Source organism: Arvicanthis niloticus, chromosome 5, assembly GCF_011762505.2.
Source record: "Arvicanthis niloticus isolate mArvNil1 chromosome 5, mArvNil1.pat.X, whole genome shotgun sequence".
Taxonomy (NCBI): domain Eukaryota; kingdom Metazoa; phylum Chordata; class Mammalia; order Rodentia; family Muridae; genus Arvicanthis; species Arvicanthis niloticus.
Window position 1 is genome coordinate 100876652 of NC_047662.1, and position 17161 is coordinate 100893812.

Genomic DNA, 17161 nt, shown 5'->3' on the forward strand with positions numbered 1-17161 from the left:
GGGTTTTGGTTTTGTATGTGTTTTCAGATCTAGGAATCTAGCCCACAGCCAGGCAAGTACTTGCCAGAATCACATCTGCAGCCCCCTGCACCCCCCACCCAGAATATTCTTTTTAAAATATTAAGTCTGATTATTATACCTGTGTCTACAAAACATGCACTCCAAATGAAGTTAAAATCTTTCCTATATTTGTTTTTCTAATATTTATGAGTTGGATTTCTAATTTCTTGCCTAAGATCTTCAGTATAATGTGTGAAACAGCAGTAGTGGATAGCAAATGGTCTTACTTAGCTCCTGGATTTTTCTTAAGAAGAGGGCTCACTCTATAACCCAGGCTGGTGTAAAACACATGGCCACTGCCTGTGTCAATCTCCAGGGAGATGGGACAATAGGTTTTAATTCTATGTATGTATGTATGTATGTATGTATGTATGTATGTATGTATTTTTGAGACAGGGTTTCTCTGTGTAGCCCTGGCTGTCCTCAACTCACTATGTAGACCAGGCTGGCTTCAAACTCACAGGGATCCACCTGCCTCTGCCTCCAGAGTGCTGGACTTAAAGGTATGCGACATCACACTGGGCCTGGCCATTATTTTAAAGATTACGTTTGAGTTTGTGTGTGTGTGTGTGTGTGTACACATGCATGCCATGTCATACATTTGGAGGTCAGATAACCTGTCAGAGTAGAGAAGGTTCTCTTCTATCAGGTGGGCCCAGGCATCACACTCACCCTGTTAGGCGTGGAGGCAATCCTTTACCTACTGAGCTATCTCACTGACTCTTCATCTTTAAAGCGATGATATTAACATTTAAGTGTAATGTTTACTATATGGGTATTTTAAGTAGTCATTTTATATCAAGTACCTATTATTGAAAGAGTGTCATGTAACAGGCTATATCAAATGTCAGTCTTGTAGCCAAGCATAGTGGTGCATAAGTGTGATTGTAATTACTTGGGAGGTCGAGGCAGGCAGACCAGGAGTTCAAGGCCAGCCTTAGCCACATAGTGAGCTGGAGTTTCTGTTATATAGAGACTCTGTTTCAAAAATGAAACCAACCAAAACAAAATACTCTCACCCCAAACAGTGCTATCAGACAACAGTGATTCTCAAGACTCTGTGGGTTTGCTGAGATTGACTGGTTAGAGCCGTTGCCCTCTTTCCACCTCCCTCCAGGTTCCCTCCTAGACCAGCAGGGTAGCCTGGGCATGCTCAAATGGTGACCGAGGGAAGGACAAGGAGCACATCTGTGGAGCTTGCTTGTTTGCTTGTGTGGTTGTGTTGAAAGATACCTGAAAGGTCGTGTTTCCAGGAACTAGATCCTGAGAGCTCTTCCCCAAACAGTGCTTTCATCCACTGATAGATTTAGAATTGAATTCTCCTCTGGGAGTTGGTGGAACTGCAAGGCAGGGCCTGGCTGGGAGCAATAGCTGACTCTGGTCTTTTCCTGTTAGCAGCTCTGGAATCCATACGCTGGGGGGTACAAGCTAGGGGCTACTCCTTCATTTGCTCGCTGCCACGATCGGCTGAGATCTGAGAAACCACAAACAAAAGAAATCCTTCCTCCAAGATGATGCCTCTGCCAGGTATTTGGGGAAGAAAAGCCTGTGTGTAGCTGCTTTTGGTGTCTCTGGCTCACATCATGCCTGCCCAGACTCCAGTGATCCACATTAAATTAAGCTCAAGATAGAGCATTTACATAGGTGGTCGTCAGGAAAGCATATTCTAAACAATGATATATGAAGTGATTTTCTAATATAACACCAACATAGAATTTACAGATAAATCTAGCATTATGTGTTAGGTTTCAAACCTGGGACAAATGGCTGAGGTGCCTTTTTAACAGATTGGTTGCCTGGTTTCCCTGCATCCCGGTTGCAAGGCCTTCCTGGCTGGCTTGCTCTGCCCCTCCCCTGAACTCTCCAGCTCTTGGACCTCCTGCTGCTGCACCTGGCTCCTTTCTCCCCACATCCCACATGGCTTAGGGTCACGTCCACTCTGGACTCTCTTTGACTATGTTCTTCCACATTTACAACACACTTCTCCAGCATGCCTGGGGAAGTCATTTTTCCTTTTCATTTTTCTTCTCTTTTTTTCCACTCCATTTCATAACTTTTCAGGGGCTGTTCTCATGACTACAATCATAGTCAAATGTTGGAGGGCCAATATAAAACTTGTAAGTAGTCAAACAACTCAGATGCATCTTGTACTGAATATGTATATGGATGTACATGCCTGTGCTGGCTAGTTTTATGTCAATGTGACACAAGCTAGATTCATCTGAGAGGAGGGACCCTCAATTAAATAAACACCTCTTTGGGATGGGGCTGTGGGCCGGCCTGTGAGGCATTTTCTTAATTAGTAATTGATAGGAGGGTCCAGCCCGTTGTGGGTGGTTACATCCCTGGGTTGGTGGTTTGCGATTCTTTAAGAAAGCAGACTGAGCATGTAGGGGGAGCAGCCAGTAAGCAGCACCCCTATTTTGTCTCCTGTCATCTACGGTAAGAACCTGGAACCTAAGCTATCATTCCAGCATTTCTTTTTAAAGCAGCTCTAATTATCTATGGTATATATTTTAATGGACCACGCGGGCCGTCCTCGAACTTACTATGTAGTTGAGGATGCTAATCTAAACCTCTCGGCTCTTTCCTCTCTGTCTCTTAACTCCTGCAATTATTCTCTGGAGTCTACACTTTTTTTTTTTAATATTTCTTTTCTTTTAATGATTTATTTTTTATTTTATGTGCATTAGTGTTTTGCCTGCATGCACGTTTGTGTGATGGTTTTGGATCCCTGGAACTGGAGTTACACACAGTTGTGAGCTGCCATGTGGGTGCTGGGAATTGAACCCCCGTCCTTTGGGAGAGAAACCAGTGCCCTTAAACACTGAGCCACCTCTCCAGCCCCTATTTATTTTTAACTAATAAATATTGTGTTGTATGTAATCTGGGGGATTTAATCTTTTTTACTTCTCATTGCAATTTTGGTAGAGTTTTTTCAAAGGTTTTATATTTTTTATTTTATTTATTTATTTTTTTGGGGGGGGTTTGCATTAATGGTTTCATTCTGTAGTCCAGGCTGGCTCTGAACTCCGGGGACTCTTTCCTCACTCTCCAGGGTGTTGGGATTACAGGTGTGAGCCACCATGTCTTGCTTTCACTCATCTTTCTGTAGTTGTAAGCTTGCCCAGGGGTGACTTACTGGTCAAGAGATGGAACTGGGAGCCACATGAAACTTAAGAGAGGATCAAGGGAGGACAGAGAGCTGTGGCTGCAGTTCTGGCCCAGTAGGCTGTGTGCAAAGGCAAGCTGCTGCTGCTGCTTTTCTAACTGGACCTTGGTTTTGTAGGGGGGCAGCCACACCCAACACTGATAACAGGTATGGTAGCTCCCTTGTTACTTGTGTCACTGTGGCGACCCCTAGTGGAGGGAGGCTCAGAGGCAATGAGAGTTCCTCATTCACAAGCCGTTTCACTATTTTCCCTGGTTAGAATACTCAAGGGCTTAAACATATTCTTTACACAGACGGAATAACAAGGCTATCCTACCAACTAGAACCCACATTCTCACATAAGTAACACAAATCCAAACAAAGTCTAATGTTTTGTTCTTCATGTAGCCCAGGCTAACTTCAAACTCTCTATACAGATAAGGATGGCTTTGACCCCTCTCCACACACCCCAATCCTCTTCCCTCTATCTCCCAAGTGCTGTGATTATGGGGTGGGGATGGTACCACATACAGTGCACGCAGCGTGAGAGCCTGAAACATGACAGGCCAGCACCTACCAACTGAATTGCCTTTAGCTCCTAACCCGTTTCTCTTGTTAAAACCTGTGGCACTGCTAGGACTTGACCCCAGGCCTTGTGTATACACAGTAAGTGACCTGTCATCGAGCGTCTCTGCTTGTGCCTTTGCTTTAACTCATACCCTGATTCTAACTGCTGGCATCTCTTCTGCAGAAAAACGGGCAGGTTTAGTGGCCCATGCCTACAACTACAACTCAGGAGGTGGAGCCAGAAGTTCAAGGTCACCCATAACTACACTGTGAGTATGGGCTACATGAAACCATCTTCGGCCACCTCCCCACCCTTGGAGGAAAAAGACCCTTTTCTAACCCTTGGCTTTAACTCTAACCTGTCCAGTGTTCTATTTCATACCTTTCCCACCCTGATGTCTGTGACTGCCCTTGCCTCTTCCCCCAGTCCCATCAAATATTACGGGTTGCTGTTAAATTAGCAACTTAGCACAGAACAGACCCTGAGTACCTGTGTGTCCCATGCTGTCTGTTTTACTCTGAGGCAGGAGCATCCTGGGTTACGGTAGAGAGAACTGAAGTGCAATGACTGTGGGCAAGCTTGGCATCGAGTGAAGGTAAAAATCTGAGCGAGCTGTTTGTTTTAAGACAGGGTTGGGCTATGCAGGCCTCAGCCTCCAAGTGTTAGTGTTAGAGGAGTGCGCTACCGCGTCGATTTAGCTTTGAGACTGCTTAGCTTTCAAAGTCTTTAAGTAATGACGCTTTGGCTCTAAGTAAAACAAAGCGACATTAACAATGATGGAACAGAGCAGCGGGTCAACTCAGCAGCTCCGCGTCACTCTGAGACGGCCTTTCTGCTCCACCTAGTCCATCCCTAATGTTCTGAGGCGTTCTCAAGGGTTCGAGGTGTCTGCTCAAGTGTTCCACCATCACACCAAGGACCATTTAGAGACAGAAAGCAACCTCATTTCCTCTTGTGTGTCTCCTTCTGAGGCTAAGGCTATCCCCCAGGACCCTTCCGGCTGCAGCATACTTCCTCCATCTTGTCCAGAGTGCCAGAAGCCCAGGCTAACAATCTAGACCATTTTAAAAAGCAAAGTTGGCTTGCCTACTGGTCCTAATCCTTTATCCTTACGTGACTCTCCTTCCCCGAAGGAGCATCCCTCCCCCACTCCCACGGGGTCACCACTCACCAACAGTCCCTGCATCAGAAGCTGAGGCATCCTCGTGAGGCCTTAGTAACTACATCTTTCACTTACCTCAGGGAGGCCGCTGACCCTCATGGTCTTAGTAAGCTCAGGTATTTTAACCTTCACACTGGAGTTAGGAGAAGCTGGTGTCAGAGGAAGCTGAGGCCCTCAGAAGTCAAAGCCTGCTGGGCCTCATGGCCCAGTTCTTGCCCCCACTCCACAATTCTGGCTTTGCATTCTTCTGAGTTAATATCCTTGTGTCTGGGGGGCATATACTTGGGTGGTGGAGGACTTGCCTAGCATGTGCAAGGCCTGCATTTCCAGATCCAGCACATTGGCATACATTAATTTGGGCTTCAGAGCAGACAGGGTAAACAGTACCGTCTGCATCTGCAGATGAGGGCGAAGGCTCAGTCTTACCCGGACGAAGGCTCGCGGACCTTCCACACGGTGTGTTCTGCCATCCTCGGGGTGCTGGGCCAAGCAGGCATTAGTAATGATGATCTCAAGTACAGCAGCTATCCAGTAAATAACCCTTACATTAATGCAAGTGATCTTACTGATCGTGCCTAGAATCTCCAGGATCGCCCTGCCCGCTACCCCGTTATCTCCCTCTGGATGACTCAAGCTCTCCTTGAAGCCCCTCTCCAGAAGCCTCACAGGGCACCATAGCCAGGAAGGGCCTTAAGCAGGGAATCTTTTGAGATAGAGCCAAATGGCCTGGCAGGCCTCGTTCCCTCGCCTCCCACCTAGAGGTTTTCTCAGCTATTCCCCTCAGCCTCTGCCCTGCTCTGTGTGACAGGATGGCACCAGCCCTAGGGCACACCAAGAAGCTACTCTCCACCAGCTCTGCTGGCTTTGCCGTAGCAACCCCCACTCAGGGCCTTCCTTCTCCACCCTCGGTCCCGCCCCCTTCCTTCACCCCATAGCCCTGGACACAGTACACAGGGCCCAGAGTCCCTCCTGGAAGGGAAATAAAAGGAGCTGCTTCGATTCTCATGGCTACGGTCAACACTTCCATCCCAGGGCTCAGCCCTGAGAGTCTGCATTATATTCCAGGGTAAGACTTCTCCCCAGAGTACTCCCCTGCTTGCTTCTGGGAATGGGTCTTGGGATATAGGAGACGGTTCACTTAGACACTGAGGTCAAGTTGATTTGAGAACTGGGATGTCTATGGTGTGGTCCAGAGAGGGAAACTGAGCAGCTTTAAGAGCCAGGTCTAACTAAGCTTTGTGTTGTCTTCCCCATGGAAACCGTAAAAGCAGGAAAGATTGGACACCCAGGCAGATGGCTCAGAAATGCGGGTTCCAGGGCTGGGGAATGTAGTAGCTTCAGTGACTTAATGATTACCTAGCATACACCAGGCGCTAGGTCCTGTCCCCAGCAGGTAAAAGACAAAAAAAAAAAAAAAAAAAAAAAAAAAAAAAGTGTAGAAAGATCATAGGTGTTTGGCCAGCCTAGGTTGTAGAGTGAGACCCAGTCTAAAAAATAAACACACAAACACTTGCTGCAAGTGCACACCAAGAGTGGGGCTTTGCTGCCTGTGTCAGGATGGTGGGGTCCGTCTGGAGCTAAGGGGTGGATCCTGTGCTTCAGGTACACCGGGCACTGCCCGCTACTTCGGTTCAGCATGGGCCAGACCTATGGGCAGGTGACTGGTCAGCTACTCCGAGGCCCTCCTGGTCTAGCCTGGCCTCCTGCTCACCGCACACTTCTGCCTCCCATCGTGTCTCCAAGATCTCCTGTGATCTCCAGGAGGAGACTGCCTCCCAGGCTTGGGCATGAAAGGCTCGGCTCCAGCATAATCCCTGGGTATACAGGTCCGTACATAATCCCTGGGTATACAGGTCTGTACAGAGGTCTGAATGGGTCTTCGCAGAGAATGTATCCTGAGCTAACACATCTTCTCCGTTAGGTTTTATACCACAGGCACAGTTCATTTTTGCCAAGAACCGCAACCAGGTTTGGGCTGAAGCTATGAGTGATTTCACACAAAGGCGCGGGGAACAGGAGAGTCCTGAACTGCCAGAGGAAGCCAAGGGAGAGAAAGAGGTGGAGAAAGACCAAGGGCCGGAGGCAGAGGAGCCGCAGCTGAAGCAGAAGACAGCACAAGTGAGAGGGGCAGGCTGGTGGGGTGGGGTGGACTCGGACGCTTGTGCTTTGCCCGGGGACACCGTGGGGCATGGGGCTTGGCTGCCAGCTGTCTCAGGGGAGCCTGAACTTAAAGTCTTTTTTCTTTCATTAACTTCTCTCCCACCAGGCTTCCCCCTACTCCATGGATGATACTGATCCCCAGAAGTTCTTCATGTCAGGTGAGAGGAAGTGGGTAGTGACCAAAGGCATGGGGAGACCCCCAGGATGTCCTGACTCAGCATCTCCCCACCCCCAGGCTTCACTGGCTATGTGCCCCGTGCCCGCTTCCTCTTTGGCTCCAGCTTCCCTGTGCTCACCAGCCAGGCACTGCAGGAATTTGGGCAGACGCGCTCACCGGGCAGGGCGCAGAAGGACCCCAAGCCTCTTTCCCCACTTCCCAGGCCCAACTTTCAGAATCTGGGTCTTCTACCTCACTATGGAGGCTACGTGCCAGGTGAGACAGCCTGTGAGAGGCTTCGGAAACTGCGATGTGTGTGCAGGGTGCTGGGGAACTGGAATAAACAGATACCGAGAGATGTCCGATTCTGTGATTAGCTTTAGAGAGGAAACTTTGAGGCAGCTCGGCTGAGAGGTAAACGGCTTTTCCATGCCTCCGGCTATACATGACAGACCTCTTGACCTCACAGGGTATAAGTTCCAGTTTGGCGGTACATTTGGGAATCTCACCCATGATGCCCTGGGCCACAGTGGTACTCAGAAACAGCTCCTGGCCTAAGCACCTGGATTTCAGGTTCTCCCTTCTCATCCTAACCCAGTGAACCTTCTGGAATGAAGAGAGGTGGGTTGGGGAAGGACACAAAGGAAACGGTTTGGAGGCTGAGCACCTTTTTATTATTAGGTGTAATAAATAAATAATAAATAAATAAATACATAAACAGAAGCCTGGGCTCCTCCTCCCTATTCTGACGACCAGGCACTGGTCGCTGCCTATTTACAGCATGGGGGGGCTTAGGACTCTGGCCCCAATACTGTTAACCATCTTCATTATCATTCGGCCTAGTGACCTACAAATGACCTCTGGGCCACCTCCTTCCAGACTTGTCTACACCCATGGAAATGTCTACGCACAGCCCAGCACTGTGTGTCCCTCCCCTTCTTCCCCAGCTGGAGGTCTCGGACAACTGAGGAGGGGTAATTAATACTGAGCAAGGGGAGCAGGCGCCAGCACAGATACTTGGTCCCCAGCTCTCCGCATACTTTTTGTAGCCAAGCCTAAGGGCTTGGGAAGGACTCTCAGGCGCTGAGTCTCGGGGGATATGAGGCTCCCTGAGGCCACCAGCATGCACAAGGCCTCAGTTTTGGCTGCTCCTAGTAGGTGAACTTGGAGTTGGGGTCAATGTCACATAGGCCAGAGGTACCAAGCCAGTGTCAGGGCCACGGCTGCATCGCAGCCAGTCTCCTCCAGCTGGTCCCAGCACCCGTAGGATATCTCCTTTGTGGAAGCTCAGTTGTCCAGGGCCTGTAGCCAGATGGTGGCACAGTGCCTGCACCTCACTGGAGAAACAACAAGTGGGGGGTCGGAGAAGCCCTATAAACAGCCAGTCTAGTTTCCCAATGCTCAATTCCCCTGGGCGAACCACGGAGGTTTGGAGGGCACGGCTGGAGGGTGTGACTCTTGCAGGTTCTCTCTGGGCTCTGGCTCCCGACGGGCCCCCATTGTCTGTGCTACTAGCTGGAACACAGACTTGTCCAGGCTCAGCCAGTCTGAAGGCAGCCTAGGAGAGAGCAGACAGATTCTGGTTCTGCCTGTGTCCTGATTTAGACCAGGCTCGCCAAACCATTGTATATACCCATAGTGACTCACCTGTTTGTGGGCCGGGCTTCCCGCTGAGCTTTTCGAGAACCAAAGAGATGTCCCCACTTGATGCCCCCAGGTGAAGGCTCTGCGGTCCCTTCCTCATTTTCTGTTGGTGGGGCAACAGGCCCTTCCCTCTCGCGACTACGCCTCAGCTCAGCTAGTACAGAGTCAGGGGGGCTCCCCATCCAGAAAGGCCAGCCCCTTTCTTGGCCAAGGGCTTCCTCAGGGGCAGGGCAGGCCTCTGCCCCCTCTACTACACCTTCCCGAGGCGGAGGGAGTGGAGCCTGGGACAGCCCCCCACTGCCAACACCTTTCTTCTTCTCACCGCTGCCGCTGCGAGGGAACCTGGAGCCCTCAGCAGTGCCGTCGATGTAGACCTGGGAGCTCTGCATGAGCTGGTACCACCAGCCAGCCTGACCCCCTCGGGCCCACTTGCCGTGATCCGAGCTCCCCGCCACCACAGCCACCTCTTCCGCGTCTTCCTCATCCTCTTCTCCACCTTCTGAGGCACCCACTCCCTTCACCCGCTCCCCAGGAGCCACCCTGTCCATGTCTCCGGGGCCCTCCTGGCCCCGGGCCCTGGCCAACTGCAGTGTTGAGTGCGCAGAGAGCAGCAGGTCCTGGGACACCCGCAGCAGTTCCTTGTGCTGCCGCTGCTGCCGCCCACTCTGCAGCAGCCGGTGCTGGAATAGCACGTCCAGGCTGAAGGGCAGCAGGGCTAAGGGCTGCAGCAACAAGAGCAGCTCCTCAAAGAGGCCAGGGCACACCGTGTGCGCGGCCCGCAGGAAGCCCCAGGGCTGGTAGTGGGTCTGGATGATATCTAGGGAAAGAGAGAGGGACAGAGTCACGCTCACAAGTCTAATCTGGCCTGAAAGGGACTCCGAGAAGCAACCGGGGCCGCCACAGGCTGTGAACTTTCTTTCGTGTGCACAAAGCCTGCCGCCGTGCATTTGTGTATACACCCCTAACCTGAACTGGCAGCTGAGTTTAGAGAGGAAAGCTGAGGTTTACGGCCACCCTAAACTGCTAGACTGCCTAGTCTGTTGATGCTTCACGGCTCTAAGTCAAGCAGAAGCCCCAAGCTCTGAGAATGACAGTCTGGGTGGTCCTCCCCAAACTGAGAATCAAAGTCTGAGAGGTCCTCCCCAAAGTCCCCTATTGAGGCGGTAAGCAGAGCAGGCATTACCTTCATGGTTGTACAGGTGATTAAACCAGAACTCCAGGGACCGGATGCTGTAGGAAGACAGAAAGAGTTTAGTGTTGTGTATACAGCCGGATAAGAAGGGACAGGTGTAGAAGGCTGATCCATACAGGGAGGAAATACAGATGAACATCTATGGCTGGGGCAATGACACCTTGCAGTGTTATCTGGAAAGCCAACGGGATTGTGGGGAGTGGGGTGAACATGAGATTCACAAGTCAGTCAATTCTTGGAATGGAGACAGCCTGCATGTAAGCGAGAGTGACTACTGACTGAGAGGACACGGTGCTGGGGACAATGGGAACGACCGGGCTGCTACCACTATGCACTACTGTGACATGTGTTCTCAGGTGAGTTTAGGTCTGAAGCAGGATTTAGAAGCAGAATTGGAGTTGAGAGATCATAGTTTGCAGACCCTAAACATTGAGAAACCCAGCCTGTTTCTAAACAGGCCAGGCCATGGCCTTTGAAGTGGAGGAGCCTGTTGGTGGGAAGTGTCAGTGCCTGCTGAGGCTGCACCTGGATGGGGTAAAGGGCTCCCCAAGGCCTCGCAGAGACACTGCAGACACCCTTCTGTCTCCTTCCAGGCAGCCTGCCCCTGAGAGGAAGCAGAGGTGCGGTGGGGCCGGCTGTCTTGCCATGCTATATACTCACTTGAGGAGGCCCAGGATGAAGGCGTTGAAGCGCATAGTATGACTGGTGAGTTCCGGGAACTGGCTGACTTTGTTGTAGAGGCCGTGCAAGACCTTGGTGGATGGGCCTGGGAAGAAGACCGGGTTGGAGATCACATTCCTAATTTCTGGAGCCCTAAATTCAGTCTGGAGTCCTGTGTTGCGATCTAGTACCTACCTAGCTGTGTGGAAGCCTCGACCACACTCCAAGGCATGTTTTTACGTTGGCCAATAATCACATCCAGCACGAAGGCCTTGAGCCCATCCTCTAGCACGGCCTGGACTGCAGGGCACAAGTACTTCAGAACCAGGTGGCCGACATTGGGGCTCACAGAACTGTTGCCCAGCTTTGCCTGTAGATGCATAAGGCGACCGTGAGAAGCCTGACCCCGGCCTTACTTACTCAGCCCTCCTGGATGACCCTGGCCATTTTCATCCCAGAGTTCCAACTCTGGGCTCTGGAGTCAAGAGAGCAAGGGGATGTGACAGCTGAGTCTCCAGGGCATCGCTCAGCTCTTGACAGTGTCAGCCTACCTTGATGCCAGGATCCCGGCTCGTGCCAAAATGGGCCACAATAAGGTCCACAGCGGTGTTGACAGCTTTTACCAGCCCTGTGAGGGAGAAGTTGATGTGGCGGGTCCCCTTTGTGAGACTCTAGACCCTTGGTGGGGAAGAGGAAGCTGCCCCTCCCCATCCACAGGTCTCATGGCTCTTTCCTTCTCAGAGGAGTTGGCTGTTGTCTCCATGGAGGGCTTTCCCTCTCTGACTTTTGCCTTTCACTTGGCTCTACAAGCAACTCTGCCCTCTCCTTTGCCAAGCGCCTGCCAGTTGGCCCACTTGGTTATGCACCCTGAAGTAGCTCCTGGGCTACTGGTCACTAACCTGCTGACCAGCATGCTCCTGTCAATCCTTGTCTTCTGTCACCAACATGCTCGCCCAGAGTGGCTTCAACTACAGTTGTCAACTAGAGTACTTGGGGGCCTTTTGTTTTGTTTCTTCTGTTTGTTTCTTTGTTTGTATCTTTTTGAGATGGTCTCACTATGTAGCCCTGGCTGTCCTGGAACTGACTAGGTAGACCAAGCTGGCCTGGAACTCAGAGATCCACCTGCTCTGCCTCCCAAGTGGTAGATTAAATTACCATGCCAGGCTCCAGTAAATATTTTTTAAATTACATATCAGTCTCTCTTGTTGTACTTAATTTGGTGAGAGAAGGGGCTGAAGCCTGACTCTTAAGTTCCTGATACATGGCCCTTGCTCACTCAGACACTACACAAACTTCTACTTCCTTCCCTAACGTTCATGGGCTCCTTGTTGGTATTGAGGATTTTAAGACAGGTCCTCTGAAGGATTACCGAGTAGTATACCAGGCACTACAGGTACGATGGCGGGATCCCTGGACCAGGTTGGGTGTTGACATGTACCTTTTTTCTGAAGGATGTCAATGGAGATGGCCTCCGAGTTGCCATCTGGAGATAGACAGAACTCAGCTGGAGGCTTCTCAGTTAAGGAGAAGGGGTCCTGCAGGTCAGGGCAGGTCAATGACAATGGCTTTGCAATCTGACCTAGAAAGAAGAAAAAAAAAATCCTGAGAAGCTCTCCTCCAGGCTCTTCCCAGCCTGCCCTGGGTACACCGGGGACCTTGGTCACGCACCATTCAGCCGGCAGTTCAGATGGCTGGTTGTGCCAAAAGAACCGGGGAACTCAAAGATGGGGTTCCTGCGGGCCAGCCGAGCTTCCTGTGACCTTCGATCTAGGCTTCCTGACAAACCGGGTGGCCCTAATGGGTTCTTCCTCCTGTATTCCCGCCACTTGAGGGCTTGAGGGGATAGGTGGTTGGCTGGAAGAGGAAGCAGATGAGAGGAAAAATTAGGGGGAGACAGCATTTTATCTCTACCCAGCGGCCGTGTAAAATGCCAGGCAGATGTGTCAAACACCTACAGATGCTGTGGACGTGACGCCCGCGAACCCACCCAAAGGAGATGTAGGATAGCTTGGGCTACGGATCAAGCTCATACCATTGTTGGGCCTGGAGGCCATGCTGCCCTCGCCACCTCCTCGAGCCAGACTCTCTGCCCGGGTGAAGCCAGATCTCCAGGAGCCCAGAGGTGGCAAGCTTCCTGTGCCATGAAGCCTGTACTCAGCCAAGGTCGGAGTCTTCCGGTCCTCCAGTGGATGCTGGGAGGTGGCAGGCCGCACAGTGGGAGGACAGGTGTGGCTCCATGGTGGCAGACTTTCTGCTGCTGTGGCCTGCTCTGGAGGTGGGGAGCAGGAGGTAGAAGCAGATGAGTCAGTGCTAGACCCAAAGGGGCCAGCACTCCGGACTGGGGAGTAGCTTCCCAGGGGTGAAGGCCTTGAGGTCTCTGATTCAGGTCCAGCGTTTCTGGCGCCTCGGCCAGTGGTCTGGGATGTGAACGCCTGTGGATCTCCTGAGGGAGCTGGGGCTGGGCCTTGAGCAGTAGAGATAACCAGTGGAGCAGGCTGCTGTGTGCGGCTGCAGCCTGAGAGGCTGTAGAGCTGGGAAAGGCTGTGGAGGGCCCGGGCCTTGGCCAGCTGCTTGGGGAAGTGATGCTGGAACACGAACGGCTGGATAGGTAGGGTGGTCGGCCTCTGTTCCTTGCTGTAGCGAAGGACAGGTCGGCTTTCAGTGCCACCCCCTGTAGCAACGACAATGGAGAAGGACTGAGACAGAGACACTGAAACCGAGAGGAACTAGGAGGTGATACCCAACGGGGATGATGGGCTAGCCTGTGCTGCAGGACCTGAACAGGGGCTGGTAGGCTCTCCCTTTGAAGAGGGGATGCCGCTCCTCCCTGTAAGCCTGTCCTGAGTTTTGTGACCTGGACTGCCTTCTGCCTCTACCTTCTCAACTCCACAGGTGTCAAGGTGTGTTTGGAGGCTCCATGCATGAGCATGCACTCCCTTGCAAACACACCATCCATCTGTGTGAAAGTCTAAAAACACAGACGGATGGCTCCCAAGCCCACGTCCATCTGATGATGGATGAATTCCCCTTCCTGACCGTCTTGCTGTGGGGGCTTTGCCTTCTTTTTATATGAAAACAGCCTCGCTAGAAACACTGTTCCTAAACCATGTCCTGGGGAGGCTTTCAGACTCTGATGTTATCAGCTCTGCCCAGGTTTTCCTGATACCTTCCATTTCTGTCAATGGTAGAACCACCTACAGAGTCAGTGCCAAGGTGTTGTTGACTTCAAACTCTCTCTACCCATCACCCTGTCCTCATTCACTCACACACCCCCTCCGTCTTTGAACAAATTCTGCAGCAAGACATGTGTTTACTTGCAGCCAAATTGGCCAAACTTCTTGTCCCTATGCAACCACAATCTTGATCTCCCATGATCCCATTCCCCCATAAGAACTTCAGAATCTACTTCTGCTCTCTTTGAATAGGGATGTTTTCCAACTCTGTTTTTTTTTTTTTTTTTTTTTTTTCCCAGTCACTTTTCAGGTCAGTGTTCCTGAAATCACAGGGTCTCAGAACTAAACTGAGGTCCAGAACAATGGAGGGTGCCAAAACACCGCTCAAGCTGCAGATATCTAAATGAACACAAGGTGGCGCCACATACACTTACAGGGCCTAAAACCTGGGCGTGGCTCAACAACTAAGAGGCAGGAACTCATTTCTCCACAGATCAAGAAACTTATTTGTTTGTTTGTTTGGGACAGACTCTCATGTAGTTCGGACTGACTTTGAACTTGCTATGAAGCTAAGACATCCTTGGATTCCCGAGCCTCCTGCCTCAGCCTCTAAGTGTTGGCTGTGTTCCAAGTATGAGCCACCTTGTTACACACAAATCAGGGAAATTTAAATTAGAGACATTAAGTCATTGTCTCAAGTTAAGGTCATTCAGCTGGGAAATAGCAGAGCCCAGAATGTTGTCCAAGCCAGAGTCTGGCTTCTGGGACCAATGTTCTCCACCACACCACATTACACACACAGTGATGTCAGGCTGGGGTTGCCAGGCCATCTTTCTTATTCACATCAGTGAGTCATGACGGAGGGGCACACAGGCTCATAGCGAAGGGTTTCAGACTCACGCTTCCTGCCAACCTCAGTGCTCAGAGGGCACTGCTGGGTTCTATGTACCTCCACTCAGTCCTGAATCATACCTGGTCACTAATACCCTGGGGCCTCTCATCCCTGCTGTGCTGCGCCTGAGATTCCATCACACCCTCCCTGCCCAGGAGTCTCTGACCCTGCTTCATTTCCTTTTTGTAAAGTGTCAGGAAGTATTTCTTAACATGTTTACTGTCTTTTACTTTTCACAGGATCTCCAGAAAAGTCAGAACCAAATCCTCTCAGTTGCTGTGTCTCTAGGGTCCGGGCACATCACGGGAACAGAACAAATGAACAAATCTCTACTTCTGATTCAGTCTCCTCTACCTCAAATCACCTTATAGAAATCTAGTCTCTTGAAAAATGAATTTATCTGTGGTTATTGCTCAAAGAATAAAGATCACACATGTTGTGTACCCGGGAAGCAGCCCCAGGTCCTGGGTTGCTTCTTAGAACGTAGCATCCAGAGTTCCCTGGGAAGCTAGTCAGTGCTCAGTGTCAGGGAGGGAGGGAGGGAGTGAGAGAGGGAGGGAGGGAGGGAGGAGGGAGGGAAGGGCCATGGCCTGCTGGAATCCACCAGCGCACCTCAGCTCACCTCTGTGCAGGGCTTTGGAAACACAGTGGTTTTGCAATCTGTTACTTGCCCCAAATCAACTCAAGGACACGTCCCAATTGAATTCCACTCTGGCCTCTACTTTATTAGTTTAGTTCTATCAAGATTTGGCAAGATCCCTTCTCGTCAATGTTGACCCTGCAGCTCAGCTTCTCAGGTGTTTCAGCTTCTTCCAGTCAGGCCCAAACTGGTTTTTCCTTGGCTATCCATAAATTCATCGAACTGTCAACTATTTGTTGACTTAAAAAAGAGTGCACAGAATCAGGGGAAAGACCGGTGACAGGGGTCACTGGAGGCTGCCTGACAGAGAAGTCGCACTGGGACTGGGGAGGAAGCTCTTCTGGCAGAGCCTGCCCAGTAAGGCAGTACCGGGTCAGCCCTAAAGGCTGAGTGCTTCTCCTTCTCCAGGTTCATTCCTATAGTCCCAGCAGGAGGCAGAGGCAACAGCATCAAAAATTTAAGGCCATCCTTGGCTACACAGTTTGAAGATAACCTGGGATGCACAAGACCCTGCCTCAAAATAGTTTTAAAAAATTGCAAACCTTATTTTGTGTGTGTATATGGGAAGATGTATATGGAAATCAAAGGTCAAAGTTTTCCTTCCCCCATTTAGACTTTAGGATCCGTCAGCCTCTTGGCAAACGCCTTTACTGGCTGAACCGTCTCCCTGACCCAAGAAAAATATTTACATTTTTATAAATATTAGAAATTCTTTAAATTTTTTAGTCTAGTGAAAATACTTTAGTGGCTGACCCTTTCCTCCTGTCTCCTCCTCTCCCCTCTCCTTTTCTTTTGCTCCATTTTCTTGTATATGTGGTGTTTATGTGTGTGTGTGTGTGTGTGTGTACGTACACATGTTTGTGTGTATGCAAGTACTTGCGGAGGCCCCAAGTTGATATTGGGATTCATCCTTGATCACCTGTCCACCTCAAACCCAGGCTCTTGGGTGTGGTCAGTCTTCATAGCTAGAGTGTTTTGGGTGTCTCTATCTCTGCCTGGAATTATGGATAGGCTGCCACACCTACCAGGTATTGGTGGCATCTGCAGGTTTCCAGGGTGGTAACTGTGATACCTGCTGACAAGGTGCTTTAATCACTAAGCCACTCTTCAGACCCATTTAAAATATTTAAACATTTTGAGACAATATAGACCTGGCTGGCCTGGAACTCACGATGTAAAACAAGCTGGCCTCAAACTCACAAAGGTCTACCAAGCTTTTGCCTCGTGAGTGCTAGGCTTAAAGGTGTGTGTCACCAAGCCTGACTGAAATTTATGTTTTAATGATCATTGTATGTGTGCCCATACAAGTGTTGGGAGTCAGAGGACAACTTTGTAGAGCTGGTTCTTCCCTTACATGTAAGTTCTAAGGATTGAACTCAGGTTGCCAAGCTTGGACTGCAAGGGCCTATACCCACTGGGCCATCTTACCAGCCCCATCTTAAACTTCCGATTCATTTTTCAGCATTCGATTCCTAAATGTTGGAATTAAAGATGTGCCTGTCAAGCCCAGCTTCATCTCCAACCCCGAGGGTTGCTCTGCTCAGCCCTTAAGTCACAACGTCCCCAGGTTCTACTCTTGTTTACTTAGTCATTCCACACATGCTCCCTGGATGACTAGCTTTAACTACTGCCCCTCCCTCCCTGCCTCCCTCCCTGCCTCCCTCCCTGCCTCCCTCCCTCTCTTTTTCCCTCCCTCTCTTTT

The 17161-nt window shown here is 50.5% G+C and overlaps 2 protein-coding genes across 9 annotated transcripts in view; one reads left to right on the forward strand and one right to left on the reverse strand.

Annotated features, from left to right (window-relative positions):
- Window positions 1-5849: 5849 nt before the first annotated feature.
- Window positions 5850-11124, forward strand: Cimip2b (ciliary microtubule inner protein 2B). Of its 3 annotated transcripts, none has more exons than XM_076935112.1 (6): window positions 5850-6007; window positions 6544-6767; window positions 6863-7059; window positions 7208-7259; window positions 7337-7534; window positions 10688-11124. In XM_076935112.1, exons 1-6 carry the CDS (start codon window positions 5946-5948, stop codon window positions 10756-10758), a joined length of 804 nt encoding a protein of 267 aa, XP_076791227.1. In that variant the 5' UTR covers window positions 5850-5945; the 3' UTR covers window positions 10759-11124. The 3 variants fall into 3 exon arrangements, with proteins under 3 accessions (XP_076791227.1, XP_034357938.1, XP_076791228.1); XM_034502047.2 differs by lacking the exon at window positions 10688-11124 and adding an exon at window positions 7728-7981; XM_076935113.1 differs by lacking the exons at window positions 5850-6007; window positions 6544-6767; window positions 10688-11124 and adding exons at window positions 6781-6794; window positions 7728-7981.
- Window positions 8314-17161, reverse strand: part of Rusc2 (RUN and SH3 domain containing 2) — a 45998-nt gene continuing 37150 nt past the window's right edge. For all 6 annotated transcript variants that reach the window (XM_076935111.1, XM_034502043.2, XM_076935109.1 and 3 more), the window contains 10 exons: window positions 12787-13425; window positions 12423-12608; window positions 12193-12333; window positions 11306-11382; window positions 10950-11124; window positions 10755-10860; window positions 10086-10132; window positions 8906-9719; window positions 8679-8816; window positions 8314-8595 (listed from right to left, as the gene is read on the reverse strand). In XM_076935111.1, the coding sequence (XP_076791226.1) occupies window positions 8394-8595; window positions 8679-8816; window positions 8906-9719; window positions 10086-10132; window positions 10755-10860; window positions 10950-11124; window positions 11306-11382; window positions 12193-12333; window positions 12423-12608; window positions 12787-12808 (1908 nt within the window). In that variant the 5' untranslated portion in view covers window positions 12809-13425 and the 3' untranslated portion in view covers window positions 8314-8393. The remainder of the gene's footprint in view (window positions 8596-8678; window positions 8817-8905; window positions 9720-10085; window positions 10133-10754; window positions 10861-10949; window positions 11125-11305; window positions 11383-12192; window positions 12334-12422; window positions 12609-12786; window positions 13426-17161) is intronic.

What these genes read in the sequence shown, in the direction of transcription:
- Cimip2b (XM_034502047.2), top strand. Translation starts at nt 5,946, where the DNA reads ATGGCTACGGTCAACACTTCCATCCCAGGGCTCAGCCCTGAGAGTCTG. An exon ending in CATAATCCCTGGGTATACAG is followed by an intron (nt 6,768 to 6,862) that starts GTCCGTACATAA and finishes CTTCTCCGTTAG; the next exon opens with GTTTTATACCACAGGCACAG. An exon ending in CTATGGAGGCTACGTGCCAG is followed by an intron (nt 7,535 to 7,727) that starts GTGAGACAGCCT and finishes TTGACCTCACAG; the next exon opens with GGTATAAGTTCCAGTTTGGC.